General features: G+C 49.0%; 2 protein-coding genes across 2 annotated transcripts; one reads left to right on the forward strand and one right to left on the reverse strand.

Moving 5' to 3' along the window:
* Positions 1-5,510: 5,510 nt before the first annotated feature.
* On the reverse strand, positions 5,511-8,995 carry F5891DRAFT_982533 (uncharacterized protein; the record flags this gene model as incomplete). The annotated part of the gene is made up of 8 exons (XM_041377216.1): positions 5,511-6,100; positions 6,151-6,424; positions 6,470-7,423; positions 7,471-7,734; positions 8,009-8,434; positions 8,486-8,525; positions 8,677-8,764; positions 8,830-8,995. 8 exons carry the CDS (start codon positions 8,993-8,995, stop codon positions 5,511-5,513), a joined length of 2,802 nt encoding a protein of 933 aa, XP_041223135.1.
* A 573-nt stretch (positions 8,996-9,568) lies between these two features.
* F5891DRAFT_982534 (uncharacterized protein) lies at positions 9,569-10,826 on the forward strand (the record flags this gene model as incomplete). The annotated part of the gene is made up of 4 exons (XM_041377217.1): positions 9,569-10,147; positions 10,208-10,323; positions 10,481-10,553; positions 10,656-10,826. 4 exons carry the CDS (start codon positions 9,569-9,571, stop codon positions 10,824-10,826), a joined length of 939 nt encoding a protein of 312 aa, XP_041223136.1.
* Positions 10,827-12,151: the final 1,325 nt, after the last annotated feature.

The raw sequence follows: 12,151 nt of genomic DNA on the forward strand, positions 1-12,151 counted from the left end.
TGAAAGAATGCGTACCCGGACGAGCTATGATTTCGAACGGACCTAAGTTCTTTTCCGAGAGTTTCTTGGACGGACGGGTGGATCGGAAGTATTTTGCTTTGACGAAGACCGGATCTCCGATTTTCATATCCGGAGCAGGTTTCCGTTTGGCGTCCGCAGGTCCTTGATATCTTTCTTGTGCGTGGGCCATTTCTTCTCGGAGGAACTGATGGAGTTCGTCAAGGTCTACTGCATAGTCTCGTGCGCGGGCGGATGAGAGGTCACGTTCCGGATGAACGGATAGGTTCGGATGATATCCCTTATTGGCGAAGAAGGGTGATACTCCGGTAGTAGCACTCGGAGCGTTGTTATAAGCGAATTCTGCCAAGGGAAGTAGTTCCGACCAGTTATCCTGCTGATAGTTGCAGTATATCCGGAGGTATTGTTCAAGGGTTTGGTTCGCTCGTTCGGTTTGTCCGTCTCCTTCCGGATGATATCCGGACGTGAAGTGGAGGACCATATCTAATGCTTTTCCTAAGGACCGGAAGAAATGCGATACGAATTCTGTTCCTCGGTCCGAAGTGACATGGGATGGAACTCCGTGCTTGGAAAACACGTGGAGGACGAATAGACGAGCGAGATCCGGAGAGGTAATGGTGTCGTGGGTAGGGATGAATATAGCTTGTTTGGATAGACGGTCGATTACGACGAGGATGGCTGTAAAGCCGGATGAGTCCGGAAGGTGCTCGATGAAATCCATGGATATAGAATTCCAAGGCTTTTCCGGTATGGGTAACTGCTTGAGCAATCCGTAAGGTTTGTGTCTCGGAACCTTAGCTCGGCCGCAGGAAGTACAAGACTTGACGTAGTCTTTGACATAGGTACGGATTCCTGGCCAAGTGTACTCGCGTCGGATGATATCTAGCGTCCGGTTCTGTCCGAAGTGTCCGGACAACGGATGATCATGAGTATTCTGGAGGACGCGAAGACGGAGATTATTAGATTCCGGAACATATATACGGTTGTCGCAGCGGAGGAAACCACTATCGTCCACCGTCCATCTCGGATCCGAAGGTTCCGGAAGATGTTCGGATGCGATAGGGTCATTAGGAAGTGCGGTCAGGATGTCTTTCCGGAGCTGGTCGATATCAATCAGAACGGCTGCCCTAAGAACCGGAGTTACTAGAGTTGAGGCTCGGAGGGACGAAGCTAACTGTTCCGAAGTGAATACCGGACGGAAATTGTGAGGGTTAACTCGAGCGTAGTCCTTATCCCCCTCTTTGGGATAGACGTCCCAGCGTCTAGTAAGGGAATCCGGTTTAGCTCCGAGTTTTCCGGGACGGAAACGGATGACTAGGTTAAACTGATGGAGGAATTCCGACCAGCGGGCCTGACGGCGAGAGAGGAGTTTTGTGGTAGAGAAATACTCAAGGTTCTTATGGTCCGTGACAACGTCTATCGGCTCGGCAGAGCCTTCAAGGTAATGTCGCCACGTCCGAAAAGCTTCATGGATGGCTAGAAGTTCCTTATCGTGAGTGTCGTAGTTGAGTTCCGGAGCGGTAAGCGTCCGAGAATAAAATGCCACCGGACGAAGCTCTGAGTCCGGACATACTATGGAAAGTATTCCGGCTATAGCGTAGTCAGAGGCGTCGGTTTCTACGACTATCGGAACATTCGGAATCCAGTGCGTAAGCACCGGAGCGGACGTGAAAGCTTTCTTGAGTGTTTCAAAAGACTTCCGACAATCATCGGAAAAATCCCAAGTAACCCCCTTGCGGGTAAGACGGGTGAGCGGAACTACGATGTCCGAGTAATTGAAAATGAATCGACGATAGAAATTTGCGAATCCGAGGAAGGATTGAATATCCTTAACTTTCCGAGGTTCCGGCCAGTCAACGATGGACTGGATCTTCTCGGACGACATGGTCAAGCCGTCCGGAGATAGGATGTAACCAAGGTATTCAACGGATGTGGTATGGAACGCGCATTTTTCGGGTTTAGCATAGAGTCGATGTTTTCGGAGACGGAGAAGGACTTCTCGGACATGTTCCTTATGGGATGCAAGGTCTTGGGAATAGATGAGGATGTCGTCCAGATATACGATAACGCATACATCCAGCATATCAGCAAACACGCTATTGACAAAGCGTTGGAATGCAGCCGGAGCGTTAGTGAGACCTTCCGGCATTACCAACCATTCATATGAGCCATAACGCGTTCGGAACGCGGTCTTCCATTCGTCTCCGTCCGCTATCCGGACGAGATGATAAGCGGATCGGAGGTCGATTTTGGTATAGACTTTAGCGCGGCTCGGAGAGTCTAGGAGGTCGGTAATGAGAGGTAACGGATATCGGTCTTTCTTGGTAATCTGGTTAAGTCCACGGAAATCTACACAGAGGCGAAGGGAGCCATCCTTTTTCTTGACAAACAGGACAGGAGCTCCGTGAGAAGAGGATGAGGAACGGAGGAGTCCGGAGGAAATATTTTCATCAAGAAACTTCCGGAGGGCTGCAAGCTCAACTGCAGATAGAGAATAAATGGTTCCGAGGGGCGGACTAGTTCCTTCCTCTAACTCGATTTTGAGATCATAGGGACGATGAGGAGGAAGTTGGCTAGCTTTGCCCTTATCGAACACATCCGAGAATTCGTGATATTCCGGAGGAATTCCGGACAGGTCCGGAGGATCGGATGAAAGGGAAGCGGACCGGAGGTCTACACCGGTCGGACGAAGGTAGATGCTGAACTGTTCCGATCCTTCCAATTTGCAGGCCCGGCAAAAGGCAACCGCATTGATCAAGGAAATGTTGGGGATGGTTTTATCAGCGGAGGTTCCGGATGTAGTCGGAGGAGGTAAATCTTCCATCGGAGGATGCGGATCCGGAGACGGAAGCGACGTCGGAGGTGTCGAAGGCATTCCATGAGAAGTCGTTCGGAAATCGATGCTGCCCGAAACCCAGTCAATCAACGGATTGTGTAGGGTGAGCCAGCTATATCCAAGAACGATAAAACAAGAAGAATCCAACGGAGTAACGTAAAACGTATCGGAGGTAACTACACCGGACGGAAAACAGATAGGCAAATCTATAGCTTCGGAAATCATATTATTACAAGTACCATCAAACAAACGGAGAGAAAGCGGAGATATCGGATATGTAGGAATTTTATTTTTTCGGACGAAATCAGAGTCTATAAAACAGTGAGAGGAACCACAATCAATTAGTGAAGGAAAATCAGAAATATCAGGAAAAGTAGGAATAGAAACGTATGGACAAAGAGAGTTCGGATCGGAAAGAGAAACAGCATTGAGACGTAGCTCCGTTGCACGGGTAGAGTCAACGCAACCCTCATCCCGTGCGGAGTCGGGAGGGTTGCGGACTATTTTTTTGCTTCATCCGAAGCCTCCGGTTTGTCTTCCGGAGTTACTACTGCAGCGCGGCCTTTGGCAGCGCGCGAAGTAGACTTGGTGCATTCCCGAGCCGAATGGCCGGGTCCACCGCAGAATAGACAGAGTTTGTTATCCATCCGTCTCTTACGTTCTTCGGACGTGAGCTTCCCGTCCTTTCCTAACTTGGAGGTAAGGTCCGGAGGTTTAGAAACGGAGGATGATGCGGAAGTAGCGGGTTTGTCGGATTTGTACCTCGAAGGTCCGGACGAGTTGGAATTCGTCCGATCGGACGTGGTTTGCTTAGGAGGAATGGAGGTGGTGGGTTTAGTTTCGCGGGCGACTTCTCCCTTCCGTTCCCAGTATCGAGCGTCGATAGTCTGGGCAAGGATCTTGTATTCGGAAAGGGTGGAAGGTTTACCCATGCGACTGATTTCGTCTTTGATACGAGCCGGAAGTCCGTTATAGAATTGGCGTCTTAGGGCACCGTCACCCCAGCCACGGACTTGTGAAGCAAGACGCTGAAATTCAACAACATATTTATTAATGCGTTGTCCGTCACGCATATGAAGTTGCTCCAATTGCATTTCCGCATCTCCGGACGGATCGTGCGGTCCGAAATTGGTTTGGAGTTCAAGCATGAACGCGGAGTAATCATCCATCCAATCCGGACGATCATCGTCCTCGTCGGCTAGGAGATCCGGTTCGAACCACTCGAGTGCCATACCCTTAAGGTAGGATTGGGCGAAGTTGACTTTTGCCCGTCCGGAACGGAAGGCTTTGGGTTTGCTTTGGAAGTGGAGCTCGCATTGGACGAAGAATGCACGAAGCTTCCGAGGCTCAGTGCCATCGAAAGTATCGGGCTCACGGATCTTGACTTTAGAATCTTCGGACGAGGTCGGACGACGATTGTTGCGTGCGAGATTGTCGATGGCTTGAGAAAGCCGAAGCATGACACGGTCTTGTGGGTTTAACCCGTCAAATTCATCATCGTTGTCATCCGGTTCATCATCCGGATCACCTCCGAAGTCATCCGGAGGGTTTCCACCAGGAGTATCTTCATCGTCCGGAGGTCCTTCGTCATCCGGATCACCTCCAGCAGGAGTGCGCGTAGGGGTTTCCGGATGCGGACGATTCATGAGTTGCGAAATACTTTGAGCAGGACCGCGTGATACACGGCGCTGAGAGAAACTGGTGAAGGCGTTAACTACGGATGTCGGATCGCGTCGGGTGGACGAAAGTCCGACAGCGTGCAAAGCGGCTTGGTTTACTTTAGTAGGAGCCATGATATGAGTAAGTGTACTTGGAAAGGTGTGAGTTCGAATATACTGTTAAGGTCGTACTCTCGTAAGATCGGATCCGAAGGACTTCGGCCTCAGCTCGTACGCTGTGCCCCTTTCCCAAGTACTGTCCCTTATTTCAAAGTACTAACGATAACGCGTCCGAAGGTCCGGACGGGTCTCGTAGTATATCCGGAAGTCTTCCGGATATCGGAAACGCGTATAAGGCTAATCCGGACGTATCCGAACTAGAAACTAACAGAGTAAAGACTACCCGAAGGTAGAGCCGAGGATATAGACTATCGGAATCTATCCGAAGTCTCGGAGAGTGACAAGAGTAAGGAGAACTCAAGTCCGGAGGACAGAAAGAGGACAAACTAAGATGATATTCGAACTGAGGTACTACAGGACATATACACGAGTTTATATACTATGAGGATAACGGAAGTATCAGTAAGCAAGGGTCCGAGGCTATGTACGAAGCATGTGCAAAGGTTATCAAACGCGAGTCAGAAATGAGACATAGGTTAACGGATCAGTAATCATACCGGTAATAAGCATAACCGAAACACCGGGAAGAGGAAATACCGAATAGGCTGTGTTTAACGTTATATGAAACAGGAAATGAATTAGAAAGCTTATCGTAAATCGGATCGGAAGCGGATCTATACATCGGACCGGACCGGATCTCAGGGTCCGAAGTCCGGAAGAGAAGCGTGAATATATGGGATATGACACGATGTCTGTTTGATGACCAGTAGTACTAGTACATCAACTACTAAGTTACTGTACTGCCGCAGCGGCGGCAGACCTCTTCAACATTTAGTGACTAATTCTACAAGTGGTAGTACTACGATACCCAATGATCACTAACTTGAAGTATTTGAGTCACGTCTCGGACACAAATCAGATAATCTGGTAGTGGTATAAGCCTTCACATCCACCCATCGCTTTGCCAAGCTTTCATCCTTCTTGATGACGTTGATGATGTGTCCCATCAATAAATCATACATAAACTTGAAACTTTCTGCCATGAAGTCGACTGCACGGTTAAACCATCCGGAAGAAAACTGCGTCAAAACGCAGTAAATTGCAGCTGCAGCCGTGCAATAGAGGTTGTCCAGATCATAGATGTAGTCCCAGTAATTGAGTTTCCTCACTACGCTGATAACCACGTCTAGAATCGCATTGTGTTCAAACGCCATCCATTGGTCAGTAATTTCGTCCTTCTTGAAAATAAATTTGAGAGGCCACATTACGTCGCCGATGAGGTCTTTGATCTTGACTTGCTTCAACTTTGATTCTGCTGTATTTGACCAAAGCGAGGGACGTAGATCGTAGGCTCGATCAATGACGATGAATGCCATCTCCTTGCAAGCCGCCATTATGAGCTTGGGTGGTGCGGAGAGCTTCATGTACAATGATCCGGCATTTTTTGCCGCCCAACGTTGACCAAAATCTGTTAACCCACTATATCAGCCCTTTCTTCAACGTTGGAATTTGACTTACCTTTGACTGTTTTTTTCACTGACTCGGCTGAGTCGGGTCGAATATTATAAGTCTTCTCTAAGCAATCATTGACTGCATTTGCTAGCGCAACCTGTGCCAAGCTCTCCCTTTCTGAACGTCTTATCATTGCACAGTCGTTAACCGCGTCCCAAATAAGCTGCTCCCTTGCAGCCAGAACAAAACCTTCATGTGGTGAGAGGTTTTCTTGATATTCGAGAGGGGGAAAATGGATATGCGGCATAGACTCAGTGGTGACCGGGTCAGAGGGCTCTAGCTGTGTCACTGTGAGCGCGCACGTTCGTTATGGAGGAGCACTTACTGAGGGGGTTTTGAACATTTTTCGTCGCGGACCAGAATGTTCGATGAATCGCCAGTCACCCTTGCGTTTTTCAGATGTTTGGCTACTCAGGTAGATGGGGGGTGTGAGGATCGTGAGGGGTTGCACATCATCTGGTGCTACTGATGGTAGTGAGGAAATACCGTCCATAGACATGACTGGAGCAGCAAAACTGCGCCGATAATCAGCAAAAGCTGGCGGCGGCTGTAGTCTGAGTGCCAGATCACTCGGACGGAGATCCTGAGATGGGACCATGACCGATGAAAGCAAACTGCCATCGTAATCGTTGAGGGTTGGCGGGGGTGCATTCATCTGCGCCGCACTGGCAACACCCGAATGTGGATTGGGTGGGAGTGATGGAAGCCAATTGCTTGGAATCAGTGTTTGCATGGCACCTGGATAAGGACCAAATGGGGTGTAAAGTGAATGAGAACGACTCAGATCAGGTGGGATGATTGGTACAAGTGCCGCATTTCCTTGATAATTGCCGAGGGTTGACTGAGGTGTGCACATCGAACGTGAATGATCAGATGGGATTGGTAGATTTTGAGGCGCATTGCCTTGATAATCGTCGAAGGTCGTTTGGGGAGTATGCATCTGTGTTACGGAATGTCGATGATGGGATGGTATCGTGACTGGTGGAGGCAGATGAACATTGTCACGATGACTCGGATCACCCTGATGACCACCGAGGGCTATTACTAGGGTTGACTGAGGCGTGTACACAGTCGGCGTCACAGAACGGGAATGATCAGATGGTGCCGCTGGTGCTGGTGCTGGAGGCACAGCTTGAGTTAGACTGCCTTGATAATAACCACTAAAGGTTGGCTGAGGCGGCTGGAGTGTTTGCATTTGCATGACGGAACCGCAACGTTCAAAATGGGGTAGGACTGGTGGACGATCATTGTGATCGCCTTGATCATAGGTGAAGGTCACCTGAGGGTCGGGCAGTGGTGCCGAGGAGCCTTGGACGAACGAATAACCTGTGGGATCACTGTCACGACGACGACCTGGAGACTGATGTTGCGTTTGTTGATAATGATGCTGTATGCTGAGGAGGTTGAGCCGGGTCTGAGTGTCTGTTGGCCCGGCCCCGTCATTATCAGGACCAGACCTGGCAAAGGAGGAATCAGGTGGACGATGACCATGACCGCCACCAACTTGTCCATCAAATCCTGGAACTGGTGAGAGGAATGATCGAATGTCTTCAGAGTAATCATAATCAGTTCCGCATTGTGGCATGTTCTCTGAATCAGGATACATCACAATGAACGGTCAGTGGTAAGAGGTGAAGAGATTATTGTTGGTTGAAATCAGACCAGAACAGCCGGAATCATTCTGCGATAGGAAACAGCTCCGAGTGATTTATGAAACTGCAAACTACAATACAACAACTTGAAATGAAAAGCAGCGAGGCACGAGGACTAGTATTCAAATTGGCGGTGGGAATGATACCTGGAAAGACATCACTGATATGAGTAATGGTGACTTAATCCATACATAAATCACTTACGACTACACTGGCACAGCCGTAACTCGGATGGCTTCCGATTTATCGTCACTATCGCCGATGGGAAATTGTTTTAATACAGCAATCTCAGCATCAGCATGATCGAGAGCTCTCCTGGTGCCATCTCGAGCTGCAGTAAGATATTCAAGGTGGACACCAGGATCTTGATGAGTAGCCGCTGCACGTAGCGGTTCCGTCTGGCCAACAAGCACATGCACTAGCCACTGCAATTCTTGCTCTGCCTTCCCAAGTTCCAAATCCATTTCATGATGTAAGGACTTGTCAAAGACGTTCAACCTTCTTGACGTCTCAAGCAGCCAGCCTCTGTATAAGTACTCCATGCGCAAGGTCTCACGAACCGCTTCTTTGTAGTGAATGGCGCAGTGGAATGAGTGCTTGCTCATATTCTTTACATGTGTTAATAACGCCTCCTGATCCTACAGATGTGACGATTATGTGGGAACTATATATGTCGAGTCACGGCGTACCTTGGTGCTCATACCTTCCGAGTACTGATTACACGAATGTCTGCGCAAGATATGCTCAGCACGATCATTTCTCTCTCCTGAGAAAGGTCGCCGGTGGCGATAAGGATGGTACAAATCGGTATGCCTGTTTGACTCGGAATTGCGGGTTGGTTCTTGATAGGAATATTGAAAGCCTGAAGTATCAGCAGCACATTTTTTTGCCACTGGCCTGGGACCGCTTAGAATTAGGTGTCACAGGGAAGTTATCGTCCTCATCCTCTGAGGCCATACTCCCGAGCTCTGGCACAGTTACAATATGTGAGTCCATCATCCACAAGATATAATGATACCTGAATCATCGATACCTGATATTCCAATTGATGGGGGAGAGCTCGGAGGTGAGTTTGAAGGAGAGTAAAGCTTCAACTTGTCACGGCTAGCCTGAAGAGTTGTAGGCATATAAGGATAGGGGGGAAGAACTTGACTCGAAGTTGGCTTTTCATCGTAGGAAGCAGCAGCAGCTAAGTCCATTTTTTTCCGTGGATGTGTTCAAGTTTTCGAGAGTCTGAGACTGCGGGCTCCGTGAGTGTCATGGTTTCTAGGTAATTGTTTAATAGGGCCAATCGGAGTTTGAAAGACCCATTCCTTGCTGATCTCCGGATGAGCCCTTACTGGTAGTCCTCAGGACCAGACATCGCAGCACTCTTGGGTAAACGTTTATACTTGTGCCACATCGTGACATAACTTGAAGAGGCTGTAATGAGTCTTTGTAAGTCATGACCCGGGTACGTGGTGCTTATCAGAAAAGTCAGAGCGCTTCCCACTTAATATTACTGTTCCATTCATGGTATAACCGGAGTTTCAAAGTACCTTTGCCATTTTTGGTGCTTGCAACTTGCAACGAGGCTAGCGCAATCTTCTCCTCGTCAGCCGTGCCTAGTCTGCCGCTCATACCGAACCTTGTATGGTGCTATAGGCAATATCATGCATCACATAACTCTGCTCTATGGCCGCAGCATATTGTCAGGGTCGCCGACTACAGCTAGTATAAAAGCTCAGTGACTCGGCCACCTGGCTTTTTTGAACGCCAAGTAGTAGGTTGCTATGTCTTACCACCATGATGTTGATCATCCACTGGCAGATATAACTTTCATCTCGACTCCGCCGGGTCTGGCTTCGACTTGGAGTCAGCCCTCTGGTTCGTTCAAGCCTTCAGAGGACATGCCCATCATCATGATGGCGCATGGCCAACCTGACTCGGGCATACTAGTACTCAGGTTATCGGATTCCGAGTCGACAGTGATGTTCCTTCAAGTTGACTCATCCGAGTCAGATTGGCCTGCCGGGGAACCTGAAGTTCAAGTTGAACCACCAAGTTCGCTGACATCTGCCATCACGATGAGTCCGAGTCAGAGAAGTGGGAGAAAAGGTGCTTTTGCAATCAACGGTGACTCAGACTGTCAGGCTGACTTGTCGCCAGAACTTCATACTATTACTAGTACTACTACTAGTATGACCCATCTCCCTCAGACTCAAGCTGCTCTACCGAGTCTTTCCGGCACTTCCGAGTCACGGTCACACCATGATGATGCGGCGGCGGCGGTTCAGAGATCCAAAGCGCAGTCTAGGTGTTCGGCAGCAAGTCTGAATGTGGCGACTCAGAAGGATCAAGACTCGGAAGTTGTAAGTACTCGCCGCGAGAAGCTTCCGCAGTCCTGGTTACTTACACTTTGGCCTGACAAGGACCCACCACCGGTCACGGTATCACAGAGTCCCAGTTCTGTACCAGCAGTGAAGCGCGTCATGATCCGTAGGGAGAAGACGGGTACTGACTGGCAGTCTGTCTTCGACATTATCAAGTACGGTGAAGAAAAATGAGCAGCCATGGATACCAAGGAAATGGGAACAAGAACAGGTGATAGTATGATGCAGTCAGTGGTACCCGGGTCATGATGGAGGTGATGATAGAGCAAGGGTGACTGGGCCTGTTGCACTGCGGTTGTGAAATATGGAAAGGTTGGACATGGTCATGATAATATTGATGATTCTGAAAGAGCTCGAGACTCGAGAGTCTGTTACAATTGAAAAAGTAGGTTACCTGGTGAAAACTGACATCTTGTAGTAGTAGCCATCGTTTCACCAGCGGCTGCGGCTCTGCCAACTTTACTACATTTTTGAAAAAGGCTACTAGCCTGAGTGGCGTGACACAGTCGACATTTCGGACATTACCAAGGGGCTTAGGGACTCGGATGTATCCGAAATCATACACCAGTGGCCACACTCAGCACCAGCAGCGAGCACAAGCAAATCGACGTTCATGATAGAACAAATTGCCCGATACTACCACGACAAGTTCACCTGAACCCACAAGGAAATTCAGAGCAGTAAAAGTGACAAAACTCGGACGATGACACGGAGCTTGGATAACTTCTTGAACCATGACCAGCGTGACTGCCATCCATCTCTGGCGAGTCAAGTTCGGATCTTTCGTTCCTGGAACATCCCCAGTACTATGTGGCTCATTCGTGAAGTCGAAGATGCTGGCACGCGTGCACCCTGGCGCAATGTACCGCCTTTTTTGTTGTCGACCCGCGTCTACACTGTCTGCCAAGATGGCCCGGGCATGTGTCTTGACCTCGATGTAGTATGTGGCTCTCATCTCCCTCCGAGTCGGTCTGCCGCAATACTGACTTGTCTTCAACATCTACCCCCTTGTGATACCAGTAGCTGTTCAGCGAGGCTCCCATGACCCATACATTATTGGAGGTGCAATCATAGCCTGAGGTCATCTCATATACTAGTCTTGAAATACCGTGACTGACGACTTTTACTAAGGATTAGAGCTTTGACTGACTCTGCAATGACTCGGATATTCCTCACTTTCTCGCTCTCCGTGATCTGGTCCTCTTCGAGTGTGCAGGAATTGAGGAGCTCCTGCCGGGTCTAGGCTCAGAGGCGCATTCTTTGTTTGTGGTTATGGCTACTCACGAAAGGACCAGTGCCTTGTGCATTCGGTTAAAACCCTTTGGCATCCTGCCGCATGAATTCAAGTAGCAGACACTAGTAACCCACGGCAATCAGTGCGTATCAACTTCACTGCGACAGCCTCAACTATGACTCTGATCTGCGGCCGCTTTGGTCCTCCCTAACTCAGAGTTTCAAGAGGTCTGTGACTGTTCGCTGGAAACCTCGTCCGTACTAGTAGTACTATTCGCTAATTGTTTCATCCAGGATACATTTCGAGGAGACGGTCGTACTAGTAGGCTAAACATCCGAGTTCCATCATTTACTACGTCGCGGCCGCTGTCGAAAAGTAACTCGTGAACCCCTGCGTTTGCCTACTTCTCTCCTGGCCACCAAAGATGATACTATTACCACCAGCTGCAGGCGTTGTGCTACTCCGAGTCATGCTTAATTCAACGTACTTAGCAATACGGCACGCAATGATTTCCTTTGCGTGCACCGCTGAAGGTACAACAATTCAGATGGTGAGTCTGAACAATGTTGGGTCTTGCAGAACCTAGCTGCTATTCGACCCTAAAGGGTTTCTGGACCAGGCTCAAGGCTCAGAGGAGAGGAAATATCATAGAAAACTACTGAGCACTCAGACTCATACTGGTAACTGGTGAAAAGATTGATTGATTATGTAAGCTACAAAAGTGCCAACATAAGGTAAGGTAAAAACAG

Source organism: Suillus fuscotomentosus (assembly GCF_016647785.1).
Source record: "Suillus fuscotomentosus strain FC203 chromosome Unknown F5891scaffold_45, whole genome shotgun sequence".
NCBI lineage: Eukaryota > Fungi > Basidiomycota > Agaricomycetes > Boletales > Suillaceae > Suillus > Suillus fuscotomentosus.